Raw genomic sequence first — 15,406 nt, 5'->3', positions numbered from 1 at the left:
CATTCTCATGATAAGACAATGTTCAGTAACAAGGATAAAGGAATTAGGACTTTTTAATGATTTCTAAGTTTGATACAGGGTATATCAAATGGTGTATCTACGGGATAACACATTTAGAAATCACCTATGTAAGTGTGATGTGTAAGCCGCTTCAAGGAGAATTCGGTAAGGCCAGTTCTCTACGCACTTATAAACCGAGACGTGTTCATGGCTGAAACGAACAAAACAATAAGAACCAAAAATAGTTCAATGGTTGATTGTGAGACTTATGTTGTCTAGGTAGACACCAAAGCTCGACGGTTCAAAGGTATCAAATCTACCGATTGACTGAGTATATCCAATATATGTTCACTATGGAAAGTTCAAAGGGAAACCCACTTATCGAGATGCAATCAATCCTTACTTATGAATCACACAATTTTTCATGCATTTGTTTTAACAATAGTCATTGCCTATTCATGCAGGGGATTGTTGGGTTTTAAAGGTGTGAACAGGAAATGAAGGGTTGTGACTATGCCGAAGGGTTGTGACCTTTATGAAAGGTTGTGTCCTTTCTAAAGGGTTGTGACCGTTTGAAAGGTTATGCCTTTTTCAAAGTGTTGTGACCTTTCTAAAAGGTTGTCTTCTTTCCAAAGGGTTGTGACATTTACCCTTTGTTGGCTATAAATAGAGAGGTTTTCTCTCATTTTTCTGCATCGGATTGGCTAATCTAAAAACAGGAGTTAACAGGGAGTTGTGTCCTGTTTTAATATTTGTATCTCTTAGAAGCTCTTGTACCTTTTAGACTAGTTCTTAGAGAGGGTTTTCCGTTGTATGTGCAAAAAATCTTTTTGTTGTAATTAAGGTTGAGATTGAATCTTTTATTTTACTAAGGTGAAATATCATATTTCATTTTACTTCTGCATTATCAGTTTTAAATTGGGTGGTAAAAATCCTCCTATCTAGGTGTTAGAATAGGTGCCCACATGGCCTAATAGTTGAGTCATGACACAAACAAATTAAGTTCTTCATCTTTATTTTACTTATAAACTAATTAGTACTTTTATAAACATTAAAAGAAATATTGACTTTTACCAACCATATTTATGAGTAGTTAGACTACTTAATCTTATTTCATTAAATGTTTGTCCACAAAAATTCATGATTTCGTTTCAAAGACCCTATAAATCCAAGATTGGACAAATTTTCTTCTACACATTTCTTCGTTGAGAATGAACTTTATTTGTTCATCACATTTTTATTTTCTCTCTTGTTTCATTCTTCTCACATTCATGACTTCTCAAAATAATGCAAGTGTTGGGTCAACTTCTGGTCAAGAGATCGGAAAATCAATTTTTCAACATTCGTATGAACAAATAATTGAGAAACTTGAAGAGTGAGTTTGTTGAATAAATAATTATTTGGCTCTTTTTTTTATCCTTTTATGTTTTCTGAATTTTTACTCACTGATGATGTTCTCTATGATGTCTATCATAGGTTTTTGTGCATCTCACTACTAAAAATGAGAATTGATTTGTCGAAATTATTTTTAGAGTCTTTCACAATTATTATTTTTTATAGTGAAATCTATGAATTTGAGATATGTGTCTTAACTCATGTTGTTAATTTTTATTTTTTATTTTGTGTAATTGATTTTCTTCATTATAACATATATTTTATTTTTGATCAGGGTGTTTAGCCAAAAGCCAAATCCAGAAAATGATGTGATAGAGCAATTGAGTGAGGATCTAGGGCTTGATACAACACAAGTCAAGATTTGGTTTTATAACAAAGGATACTACATCAAGGTTTTTATTATAAAATTTTGATGGTTATTTGGAATATATATTTATATTGTGTACATATAAATGTTAAATGTTTCTTTGACAATATGTTTAAATTGTTGAATTCTCTTGACAAATGAAAGTTTTTAGAAAACAACAAAAGAGTTTTAAAATGCTAATTGATTGTGGGTTTGACTTATGGGCATGACACTTCAAGTTCTTTAATTATTATTTTTTTTGGTGAAATACATGTCTTTAATTATTGGTCCCTGAGTTATTGTCTTATTCTGATTTTGATCCTTATGTTATTTGGCTAAGCATATTAGACCTTCAATTAAAGTAAATGTTTGATTTTGCTCCTTTAAGTTAAGAACACATTTAACTTAATTGAAGGTCTAATGTGCTTAGTCAAATAATACAAGAACCAAAATCATAATAAAACGATAATTCAGGGACTAAAAAATGTTATTTTCCATATAGGGTAATTAGTTTCTAAAATACAATTGATTAACACAAATATTCTCTTTAAGGGCTACCAATTAGATTTTATCATTATTTTTGAGATTTGTATAATAATATAGCTTTTGAAAATTATCCTTTCGGACAATGCTATATTCGGGTATAGTATTTATTCATAAACTGCTTAGTATTATAGACAAAGTTGCAAAATATTAGGTTATGTCTAATGTTTAGAATAACTTACAAAATTTTAGATAGTGTCTAATATTTTCTCAAAATCTTTTAGGTTTGCTAGCACTCAAACAAAATCTTTAACCATGGTCTGAAATAAATTTTAGATAGGGTCTAATGTTTTCTCAAAAGATTTTAGGTTTGCTAGCGCTCAAATAAAATAATGATCTAGAAAAATAAATCTATAAGTTGCTAGAAAAATAAAAAGAGGATCATTTACTACAAAGATGTCTCAGACGATTGATGAATTATTTTGCTAAACTACTCCCCGTCACTGTTATCACAATAATAACGATCTAGTCACATTTTTATTTTTTAAAATTATATCTTTCACTATTAACATATATATTGTAAATTGTGATATTGAATTATACTGATTTCAGGCCCAACAAATTATGGAAGAAGAAAGTAAGATTGATCATTTGAAAAACAAAATAATGTATTCAGAGAATTTTCAAATATGTGTGAATTTGAAGGAACAATTTTGTGCTGCTAGCAACAATCCTGAGCAACAACGAGCTATCCTACGAGACTTGCTAAATGAATATGCTAAATTTGGAGAAGATGTCAGTTTTCATTTTCTACTATTTGACTACATGCTACCCAGATACTTTAAAAATATTTCTGAATTCGTGTAACAGAGTTAATAGGAGTAATTGTTATTTTCTATATTTTATGACTCACGTGTTTTCTCGCCCATCCCCTTTGACAGGTTACGATGATATCGAAGATAATTGATCACTTCATTGAAGACATCGAAGGATATGACATGTTGTTTTCCGAATTTGAATCCAAACTAGATAATCTTTGTAACTACAAAGATCCGAATGGCCTAGATTTGGAGCTTAGATTGGGATTGAAAAGTGATTAATGAAAGGATTAAGTGGTAATCATGAACTAGTTGTTTTTAGTATTCTCTCAAGTCTAATCATGCAACTATTGTAAAACTTGGATTTTAATTATTATCTGCATAAACTATGTTACTTTTCTTCATATATTTACTTTATGTTATGTTGGATTCTCCAAATACCTACCTTTTAAGTTTCCATTATTTAACTCCAAAAATGAAATTACAACTGACTTTTTATTCTTGTTGTCATCATGCTAGTTAAATTTTAAGTATAGGTAAAGAAGACGGTTTTAGAATGTTTAAGATCTCTATACACTGACAATATATTGATTTACAAATCTAATCAGACTTTAAGTTATGTATATTGTAATCAATACATCACCTACTATGTCTTTATATTATATCTATTTTCAGGTTCTCTTGTTTTCATTTGCGGTGAATTCAACATGTTGATTATTTTCTTGGTGACATGTTGCATACTGTGAAAGTTGAATTTAGTAGGAAATATATGGATACTTTATTAGTTCATTGGTCGAAAATTAATTTTCTATTTCAAGTTATTTGAGCCTGAATTCAAGATATACGCATATTGTGAAATTAGAATTTAGTAGGAAAATATTTGGATGATTTATTCGTTCATCGATAGAAAATTAAATAGCTACCTCAAGTTATTTGAGCTCGAATTTAAGCTATCCTTTGACCTTTTGACATGATTCCTTAAATTTTCGAATTCAACTTGCTCTAGAAAAAGTACTCATTGATGTCTCGTGTTTGAGGGGCTATTGAGACGTATGATTGCATATGGGGATAGAGTATTACCAATAGGGGTATATAGATTGACTCGGACTCTTGCATTATGGGGGCCTCGGTAGGTGGTCTGGTTTGATGTTAGTACCTGTCATGATTAGGGGGTTGGTTAGGTTATTATTTGGCTATGGTTGTATGATTTATGCCAAGAATAGTTAGTCTGGATTATGACTATTTATGACCTACTTCCCCCTGTACTTCATTATTTGAAAACATAATTAGCTAGCTCAATTCAGATAAGCAAACTGCTCAGTTTGTTATGGTTTGTAAGGCTAAGTCGAGAATAGGTAAGTATTTTCTAGCTAGTAGCTGACTCCGCACTTGAATATATGTACAGTTTCATTATTTTTAGATTCAAAAGGTAATAAGTATGCCCAGAATACCTTTGACCCTCATATAAGACTACTTTCAGTATTTATGGCATTAGCTTTAGTTTAAACTTTCACTTACCTTACACACTCGATACATTATTTCATACTGACACCCTATTGTCTGGGAGCGCTGCATTCATGTCTACAGGTCCCAAACAATAACCAAATAGACCTGTTGGGTAGGATAGTCGAGTCTTCAATAGAGTGGTTTGACTTCTTGTCTTCTAGGGGTCGCTAGAGTCTTAGAGGTTTGCCTATATTACTATTCATAGTTATTGGGTAAATTGGGGTCTGATCCCTCCAACTGTTGTATCCATAGAGGCTTGCAAATTAGTTTATTAGGTTTTATATTTACGATGTTGTCCAGATGGGCCTTGTTATTGTCATTGATAGTTTAATGACATTCTAGTTTAGCTTATATTGTATTTACGTATTTTCAGTTATTGTATAGAGATCATGGTGGTCTCGACGGCCCAAATAAAACTTGCAACTTATTTATTGCTTTGTATAAATTATTGGAAATAATTGTTTTCTTTATAAAGTTGTTAACATGGGCCTTTTCGACTGAGGACTTATTTTTAAGCTGAAATATACTTATCTATTTATTTTCTTGATTAAGTGTAGCTGCTATGCATCGTTGGAAAATGGTATAATATGGTGGCTCAGACCTAAGTTTCGAAATTAGGTGCCAGTTACACCCCTTCTATTTTGAAACGTGAAAAAAGATTTAACAAGATTTTCAAAAGACATTTTCGAATCTTACCGTAGCACCTAATTATTTAAGTTGATTTGAAGTTTTGATGATTTAATAAATTTTCAGATCGAACAAGGGACCTAGTTGAGGAAATATTGCGTACATGAAAAGGACAAAAGACAGCTGTCTAAAAGCTGTCAAATCTGACATGGTTGGTGCACGACTTTTTAGAGTAGCAAGCTCTCAGCCAATGGCTTTGTCCCAAAGGTTTGTGTCCATTTGATAATAGTCTCTTCTCCAAACAGAAACCTAATATTTGGCAAACAAAGTTTTGAATTTCTGAAAATTCATAAGCTCACAAAGAAAGGGCTATCTTCAAGGAAAAACACTGTCCATGCTCAACAAGGACCTGATGGAGTGTTGAATCGTCTTTGTTGTATTTGAGCTTTGTGTCTTATGTTCTTATGTTATAAATGTACTCCAAAGTTATAAATGATAGTAGATCGGTTGCTTATCTAAGTCTTTAGTGTGAGTCCTATTAACTAGAGTTAGTTGGCCGAGTCATCTTGTTTTAGTCAAGCCTTTTTACATCATTATTTTAATGTTCTCTTAGGTAGAGTTTCCTAGGAGTGTCAACTAGAGTTAGTTGATATGTGGGTGTAGCATAGTTGCTGCTTGTTTAGTTCTTATCTTTGAGATTTGAGTTGGTGTCTAGAGTTAGCCTTGTTGGGTTCTTAAAGTCTAGATCAACTAGAGTTAGTTGGTTTAGTGTGCAATAGAGTTATTGCTTAGTTTTCTTTGTAGTAGAGTTGCTACAGTAAGGGGGAAGGGATTAAAGAGTTTTAATTCCTAGGTTGCAAGAGTTTGTAATCTGAAACTTTCCTCCGTTTGAGTGAAATAGAGTTTGGATTGAAATCCTGTGAGTACAGGTTATGGTTTTCACCTCCCTTGAGCAAGGGGATTTCCATGTAAAATCTTTGTGTCTAATCTACTTTGAGCTATTTATTTTTCACACTATTATTCTATCTGGGACCTGGTCCAGTGATCATTGGTAGACGCATACATTCCAATAATTGGTATCAAAGTCTAGGCTCTCTATCTGGTAAACACCAAGAGAGAGATTCATGCGAAGAATGGCGACTCTACTAAACTTACAAAAAGGTCAGTCTCCTATAAGGCCACCTCTTGTTTATGGTCAGTTCTATAGATGGTGAAATATTCCCATGTATGACTATCTCATGGCTGAGTACATTGAGCTATAGGATGTTATTTGTGAAGGTCCCTATGCGCCAACTATAGAAGTAAAAGATGGGGATGTCACACGGGTCGTTCCCAAAACTCGACAGCAATATAATAACTCCGACAAAATGAAGGTTGAGAAAATTCACAAAGTCAGGAAGCTATTAATGTGTGGCATTGGAGCAAATGAATATGATCTAATTTTGTCTTGTGAATTATCCAAGGAAATATGGGATCGATTGAGAATAGTGTGTGAAGGTACTGAGCAAACAAAGAAATCTAAGTTAGATCTATTCACTACTCGGTTCGAAAGCTTCACCATAAAAGAAGGTGAATCTATTCATGAAATGCATACTAGATTCTCCACCATTATAAATGATCTTATGTTCCTAGAAGAACTTGTCTCTGCGTGCAAGCAGGTCACTAGGATACTGGAAATTCTTCTCAAATCTTGAACGGATGAAGTTGACATTGTCTAAGAGACACGGGATCCTGAAGTACTGACGTTGGATGATCTATTTGAACATCTTAAAGTTTATGAGATGCACAGAAGAAAGGACGGTCTCGTTCTCATATGTATAAATAAAAGGTGGGATTCGATTACTAACAGATCGGGAGGAAGTGTAGCGGCTGAATCTAAAGGAAAGATAACCCTAGATATTTGAGAAAATACCTCAAGTAACTCAAATGAATTTGAATAGCCTGGAAATGTATATATGATTGATGCTCTAAAAGGAAGAGACAAGGATAAAAGAAGGGACCAGGTCGCTGACAGGTCAAGTAGAAGAACAATAGTTGTTGATTGTGTGATAAAGAAAGCGCTGGCTGTCTTGGGAAATTCCTTAAGTGATTCAGACGAATCTGAACACCCTGATGGTGCTTTTATGCTCGAAGTAAAAGATGATGAAGAAATTTTTGACTCTATGTTTGCTTTCCTGGCAAAGTCAGATGATGAAGATGATAATGAAGAGGTAACCTTATCTGACTTCAAGCAAAACTTGAATACATTTTCCAATAGTAAATTGAGAAAGCTAGTTGTTGTACTAATTGATTTGATCAGTGAACTAACCATTGAGAATGATCTCTTGGACAATAGCCTAGACATCTCTCAAGATGGAAAAATTGCTCTAGTTACTCAAATATCTAATATTGAAAAACAAATGGTTTTTCTAGAAGCTGAAAATATAGAACTGAAGGAAAAGATAAAAAAGGATGACTACAACGGTTTCTAAAGGAAAGAACGAGACCAACTGCTTGCAGCTTGAGCTTGAAAATAAGTTGTGCACTACTGAAATGAAGATGTTATTGGCTTTAGAAAGAAATCTTGTGTTGAAGAAGGACCTAGTTCGTGTAAAAGAGGAACTGAACAAATCCCTAAAATGGACCACTTCCTCTAAAATGCTTATAAATTTAATTAGTCAGGTAACAACAGTAGAGGAGAGTTAGGTGGTGAGAAGATAGACCCCCCATACAATCCTCACAGCAACTATATTTATGGTGCTGATAATTTGCTATGTGTGCATTGTGATCGAAATGGACATTGATGAGTCTGGGATTTTGACTCATTTAGAGCTTGATAATTATAGTTTTAGTGTCCTCATTGCCTATTTTGTGCTCTAAACTGATGCTTATGTGTTGATTTGCAACTAGGAAAAGAAAAGAGCAAGACAAGGACAATACCGGGTAAAACAGAGTATTTTCTAATTGAAGAAACAAGGCTGAAGATCGACAAGGCCACTCGGTGACTCACCAAGTGGTCCTTCAGCTCGCCTAAAGTTACAACGTTCTAGCCCTTGGACAAAGACAACTCAGTAGTGGAACGTACCCTTCGATGAAGGAATCTCAGCCCGCCTAAAGTAACAGAATAATTAGTGAAGATGCAAGCAAAAATGGAGATGTGAAAGGACAATTAGCGCATCGCCAATCAGGTCAGCGAGCCCGACCTTAATCGCCTAAGATCACAGCACAAAAAAGGGTGAAGACTCAAGCTAAAAAGGCGATGGAGAGGAGCATTTGGCACGTCGCCAACCTGGTCGGTGACGCTCGACTTATACCGTCGAATGGCCCTGAAGGCTATAATCTGGGAACGTATAAATTGATTTTCAAAAAGAGAAATTAGTACCCTGACATTGTTAGACTTTGGTTTTTTTTCCAAACACTAGTTTTTGAGTTTTTGAGAAAAGTTTGAAGTTGGGTTTTGATTTTAAGGTGAATTTGAAGAATTGTGAAGACTCGAATTTCGCTACCCATCTTATGGAAAATATAGTTGGTAATGTTTTTCTGCTCTTTATAATGCGTGGCTAAAACTCCAATTCTTGGGGGTGTGATTATGTGATTAATTTCCTCAATTAGTGTACGAGTGTTAGTAATTATTGATTTAATTGCTGTTTTGAAGTGAGTTCAATTGATAACTGAGTTTCAATGCATGAATTGTAGTTACCCATGTAGCTAAGGTCTAGTATTCTATGTTTGCTTGAGAAAGAGGTTATATAATTAAGGTTATCAATTGATAGTTGTAGTGATTAGGTTATTGGGGATTCAGCTCAAGAGAGTGAGTCTTAATTCAATCCTACCTATCTAGCTCGAGAGAGTAGGTAAATTGAGGTTTTGGGTTGTTCTTAATTGTATACTTGTCGAGGTTCGAAAGAACTCGCTTGAATCGTGATAGTTGATCGAGAGATGGCTATTGCATCTAAAGTCTAGCCTACCCACTAAGATTCAGCAACTTTCGGTAATTAGTAATCACGCGTATAGCGAAATTGGAAATTAATCGATCACATCCCCAATGATCCCTCTTTTCTTAAACACTTCCCTGTTTTCCTAGCTGTTAGTTGACAAATCAAATCCCTCATTTGACATTAGTTGTCAACCCCTGCAATTTACTTTAATTGTTTTGATAAAGTATATTCCTACAATCGATTAGAACATTCATTTCACTTCCTAATTGAATTCTTTACTGTATCACTCCAGGGATCGACCCCAACTCTTCATTGGGTTTATACTAGATTGTGATCGCCTACACTTAGAATTGGATGAAGTATAGTTGAGCGTTATCAAAAATGGCGCCGCTACCGAGGAGTGGTGTTTAGAATTCTTTTAGTGAAGTCTAGTTGTGATCTAATCTTGTTTGTAGTTGAATCGACTTACTTTGTTTTGTGTTTGTTGTTGGCTGCTTGTGAATAGGCGACGAGATGAGTGTGAACGCTAGCCAACTTGGACATCAAGATTACATTGGTAACTTGAATGATGTGAATGAAGCTCAATTGGGTGGTGTAGGTGTTATTCATTTACCTCCGGTCGTGGGAAACACAGTTTTCCATGTGACTAGCACGATGTTGCAGCTATTGCAAATGAAAAGTTCGTTTGAAGGGTTAGCTCATGAGGATCCTTATGAGCATATCTAAAACTCCGTGGACGTGTGTGGTCCATTTGTCTTCAAGAATATCACACTAGAGTCGGTCAGACTTCGGTTGTTCCCTTTCTCTCTAATAGGGGAGGCAACAAAATGGTTGGCTGAGTTACCAAGAGAATCAATCACTTCGTGAGAAGAACTCACCGATCTATTCTATGTCAAGTTTTTCCCTCCCTAAAGGATGATGAAGCTAAGGGATCATATTAGAACTTTAAATGGGTAAATGGGGAACCGATTCATGAAATGTGGTTGAGGTTTCCGAAGTTGTTGCTCAAGTGCCCAACTCATGGACTCCCGAGCAACGTGTTGCTACAATACTTCTATCGGAGTCTCGATTTAATAAACAAAAGGGTGGCTGACCAACTTGCTCGAGAAGGAATCATGCAGCAACCATTTGTTATAGCATCCACTCTCCTCTATGAAATGACAAAGATCAATCGTAAGTGGTACACTAAAGAAGATCAGGTGTCTCCGTTGAATTTTGGACTGACAAAAGAACAGGTAGAAAAAAACCAAGAACGAGACAACATGATAGCCAAGATGATGTCTCAAATGGGGTTGCTAAATGAACAAGTGATGAGAGATATTTTTGAAAACAATGAGGTGAAAAAAGTGTCAAGACTAGAGGAGGATTCTCACTCAGACTCTTTAAAGTCGGGTGGGAATCAAGGTTGGAACACATTTATTAAAGAAGAGCGGAGAAGTTACAATCGAGATTGGGCTGACCAACATGACTTTTGGAGGAGAGAAGACAATCATGATGTGTATCACGTGCAAACAAGTGACAGCCCAAAGTCTAGGGGAAGTTCAAAGAGCTACGAGTGGATGAATTGTTATCGCGCATTCTAGATAAGGTTGAAGGGTCTGATGACATGCTTAAAGAAATGAAGGCTGATTTCTCATCCTTGAATAATAAAGTAAACTCACATGCAGTTTCTATCAAGCAACTTGAATGTCAAATGAGCCAACATTCAGCCCAACTAGAACCCAAGCTATTTGGAAGGTGTGCAAATTATGATATGGAAAATTCAAAGGCTGATCATGACAAATGCTTAGCGGTTTTGACACGAAGTGGGAAAGTAGCAGGTGGTGATGTGAAGATGAATGATGGGCCAAACACTAGTGGAGAAGAGGAAGACATCGTTAATGTAGAGAGGTCCGACCAAGCACCGAAGAATAGCATACCCAAAGAGGAGGAAGAAAACCCAAGGCAAAGCACCACCGAAGAGCTGTAAATAGACAAACAAGGGGCTACATCTTCTCCAAAGTTGGTAAAACTGTTGCCCAAAATCAATCCCCATTTTCCTCAAAGGCTCAAAAAGCGGAATGAAGATGAAAAGTTCAAGAAATTTCTATCCATGTTCAAGACACTTTCCATAAACCTTCCTTTAGTGGAAGCATTATTGGAGATGTCGGGATACGCAAAATTCATGAAGGAACTAGTCACCAAGAAGAAAAGTATGGACTTTGAAACAATTGAAGTTTCTCATAATTGTAGTACTATTATGTCCAGCGATGTGATAAAAAAGAAAGAGGTTCCGGGGGCATTCACCATCCTGTGTACCATTGGAATGCTTCAGTCTGCCAAAGCTTTGTGTGACTTGGGAGTGAGTATTAACTTGATGTCGTATGCTATCTTCAAACAACTTGGGCTGGGCGAACCTAAATCCACAACAATGCGGCTTCTCATGGCTGATCGGTCTAGTAAATACCCCATTGGAATACTTTATGATATCTTGGTGAAGGTGGATAAATTTATTTTTCCGCTGATTTTGTTATTTTTGGATTGTGAGATTGATGCGGAGGTGCCTATTATTTTGGGTAAACCATTTTTAGCAACTGAAAGAGCTCTAGTAGATGTTGAAAGTGGGGAGTTAAAGTTCCGGGTAAATGATGAGGAGGCTACATTCAATGTGTGCAAATCGATGAAGCAACCTAGTGACATCCATATGATCTCAACGATTGATGTGATTGATGAAGCAATGGCTAGTGAGTGAAATGATGTGCACGAGTGAACCCCTCGCTATTATTCTTTCAAATTATGATGAGGATGAAGTGCAAGAATATGATGAAATTATAGATGCTCTATCGGGATTAGGTGTTCATTCTAAAAATCCAATGAAGCTTGATATTATTCTAAAAAATTGAGAGAGTCTACCGGCTAAACCATCCACCAAAGAACCTCCAAAGCTTAAGTTGAAAGCACTCCCATCCCATCTTCGGTATGTATTCTTCGAAGCGAAAGACACTTTAACCGTCATCATTGTTGCGGACTTGCTTGAGTGGCAAGTGAAATTGTTGGTCGAGGTGTTAAAACGATACAATAAAGCCATCAGATGGACAATTGCTGATATTGTAGGGATTTTTCCTGGGATTTGCACTCATAAAATCTAATTGGATAGTAAGTGCAAACAAAGTGTTGAGCATCAAAGAAGACTAAATCCGCCTATGCAAGAAGTGGTGGAGAAAGAAATCATACCTGCATCGTATCCTATTGCAGATATGTAACACACCGGAAAATAGTAGGTTAAACTAGAGCCTAAACGTGAGGGTGAACGTCAATAATGAGGGTGATTAGAAGACCATTTAGAGTTGAAATGAGGGTTATAAGAGTCAAGGCCAAAGGGCAAGTGCCAAGGAAAAGGGGCCAAGCCAAAGCCAAAGGCCAAGGCTGCCCCTAGCTTGGAGCAAGGCCAGGGTTTCCCCTAGCTTGGAGCACACTGCCCCAGCTTCAGGAGTGAGACCACAGATCGTGGTCTACACCATGGCTCGTGAAGGTGACTCATGGACTTGCCTTGGTCATGGTGTATTGGCCACAAATTGCCCTAGCTACTGCCTCAACTTCATGAGAGGGACCACGATCAGTGGTTTTGACCACAGCTCGTGGAGCCCCTCTAACTTACCGGCAAGGTGTTATCTTTTCCCAAGAAAACATACCTCAAGTGGGGTGGTAGAGCCTTGAGATCCAGTTTTGGAGGTTCATCTACAGATGGTTTTACAGGCGGTGAATCACGATTATTCATATGTAACTCCAATTTTTTTGGTTTGGAACGGAATTTGAACCTATCAAGTACGGCAACTAACTCATCATAGTCTTCAATCCCATCACTATCAAATTCATCATTACCGCTGCTAGTGCATCAACACCCAACCTCTCTTCAATAGACACTTCAGAATCCTGCTGCATAATATGATTTACCACAGAAACCGCTTTCAGATCATTTTCCTGTTTCATAGACCTACAAATGTTAAAAGTAATATCCTTATTATTCAATCGTAACTTCGTCAACCCTCTCTTCATATCGACTAAGGCACGCCCAATAGCAAGGAATGGTCTCCCTAAAATGATGGGGACCTCAAAATCAACCTCACAGTCAAGTATTACAAATTCTGCTGGAAAGATGAATGACTCCACTTTCACAAGAACATCTTGGAGCACTCCAATAGGTCTCTTCACAGTTCGGTCAGCCATAAGCAAAAGCTTCGCAAAGTGTATAACCCCAATGGTGCAAGGGATAGTTAAAGCTCTAGGATCCTATTTCTTTTGCACAAGTGATCTAATAGCAATGGCACTGCAATGTTGCATTCTCTCATCATTCTCAAAACTCACAGCCCTCTTTTTGTTCACCAAATCTTTCATAAATTTTGCATACCCATGCATTTTCTCCAAGGCTTCTATCAACGGAACATTGATGGAAAGTTGCTTCAACATAGTTATGAACCTGAAGTATTTACCCTCTTCGATCTTTTTCACCAATCTCTGTGGGAACGGAGGTGGCGGTCGAGGCATAGGAACAACATTTTGAGTCACCTCAGCTTCTTTTTCATCATTATCTTTTGGGCCTTCAGTAAACTCAATCTCATCTTCATCCTTCTCTACCACTTTTTCAACCTCAGACGGCATGGGTGGATCAATGGTTTGCGTTCCTTCTCGAGTAGTGACTGCCATACAATCCCCATCATTTTTCGAATTCTGGATAGTCTTTCTAGGAAGTGTGCCAGGCTGGCGTGGATTTGCATTGGTGGACAACTGATTAAATTGTTGCTCAAGTTGCTTGATCGACACTGCATGGGCATCAATTTTTTGACCTATTCCAGACAAGTTATTTCGCATCTCTTTCACATTCTCATCAGTTGCATCAAACCTCTTCATTATCTTTTGCATCATATCCTGAATTCGTGACATATTGTTGCCAGACTCTTTATTACCATGAAGGACATAGGGACCAGCCTTGTTATTCATGTTGCCATAGTTGTTCCGGTTGTAGTTGTTATCACGATTGTAGTTCCTATCTCGGACATATTTACCCTTACGATTGTAGTTCCCCTCACGGTTATAGCTTCCATAGTTCCGACCTTAGTTTCCTTGACCTTGGCGCCAATTATCCGAGTTGGAACCTTGGGTGTTGGCTCAGAAACCCCCCGTCTGATCATGAACCAAATATTCATCCTTCTCATAGTAACATTCCTTAACTGGTGGTGGTGGATTTCTAGATAGGTAGTTTACCGCATTTACCTTCTCAGCACCTTTGGTCACATGCTTTAATACCAAGCCCATCTATGTCCTCATTTGAGCCATCTCTTCACGAATATCATCATTGGATTGACTAGGTGCAGCTTGAACTGCAAATGTGCTTCTACCCGTGTCTGACTTTCTAGTGCTCCATGCTTTATTATTTCAGGAAATCTTCTCTAGTTTCTCAGCGATCTCCTCAAAAACGCACTCACCATATGATCCTCCAGCAATAGTATCTAGCACAGCCTTTCCATTGTTATCCTGACCTCTGTAGAAGTACTCTTTCAGTGACTCATCATCTATGCGGTGATTTGAAACACTTCTTATGAATGCAGTGAATCTATCCCATGAACTGCTTATAGACTCTCCAGATAGTGCTACAAAATTGTTCAGTTTGTCCTTGTGATTCAGCTTCTTAGACAATGGGGAATACTTAGCGATGAACACCTTATGCAATTGGACCCACGTATGAATCGAATTATATGAAAACTCAGAAAACCACACCACAGCATCACAAGTCAATGATAGAGGCAAGACTCTCAAGCCTATGACATTCATATCCAATTTCGGTCGTCCCACACAACTCTTGCAGACACTTCTCAATTTAGCCATGTGACCATGTGGATCTTCTGACGCAAAACCAGAAAAAACAACCATTTTGCTATAAGCATTTGCATCAGACTGTTGGTCACCACAAAAGTATGTCGTGGAGGTAGGAGAGGGAGAATAATAGGTCCTTTTAATTCAATTGTATTGAAGTCGACCCTGTAGTTATCATGCAACCTTGGTTCTGGCGGATTTTGTACCCTCAATGCATCTCCGAGTAGATTACCACCACGAACCTGAGCATTCTCATTACCAACTCCAGGAAGTTGAAAGTCAACTTCATCATCATGTTCCTATATGATTGGATTATTATGGACCCCTCGATGTTCCATCTTTCTCTAAGTCTTGCTTAGTTCAAGATTGTAGGGGGTCAATGATTTGCCTCATCTCCGTGTACTTGGCATACACTAGAGTAGAAACCTGTAGAAAACAAAAACAAAAGCAAAACATAAAATCAG

The 15,406-nt window shown here is 36.8% G+C and overlaps 2 protein-coding genes across 2 annotated transcripts; both read left to right on the top strand.

Annotated features, from left to right (window-relative positions):
• The first annotated feature begins 1,212 nt into the window (after positions 1 to 1,212).
• On the top strand, positions 1,213 to 3,324 carry LOC107063303 (homeobox-leucine zipper protein ROC3-like). The gene is made up of 4 exons (XM_015314999.1): positions 1,213 to 1,375; positions 1,670 to 1,787; positions 2,837 to 3,019; positions 3,166 to 3,324. Exons 1-4 carry the CDS (start codon positions 1,272 to 1,274, stop codon positions 3,322 to 3,324), a joined length of 564 nt encoding a protein of 187 aa, XP_015170485.1. The 5' UTR covers positions 1,213 to 1,271.
• A 7,386-nt stretch (positions 3,325 to 10,710) lies between these two features.
• On the top strand, positions 10,711 to 11,823 carry LOC107063302 (uncharacterized). The gene is made up of 2 exons (XM_015314998.1): positions 10,711 to 11,057; positions 11,139 to 11,823. Exons 1-2 carry the CDS (start codon positions 10,711 to 10,713, stop codon positions 11,821 to 11,823), a joined length of 1,032 nt encoding a protein of 343 aa, XP_015170484.1.
• The last annotated feature ends 3,583 nt before the right edge of the window (positions 11,824 to 15,406 follow it).

Source organism: Solanum tuberosum, unplaced genomic scaffold (assembly GCF_000226075.1).
Source record: "Solanum tuberosum cultivar DM 1-3 516 R44 unplaced genomic scaffold, SolTub_3.0 scf00332, whole genome shotgun sequence".
In the NCBI taxonomy this organism is placed as follows: Eukaryota; Viridiplantae; Streptophyta; class Magnoliopsida; order Solanales; family Solanaceae; genus Solanum; species Solanum tuberosum.
This window is presented reverse-complemented; position numbering and strand designations above follow the sequence as displayed.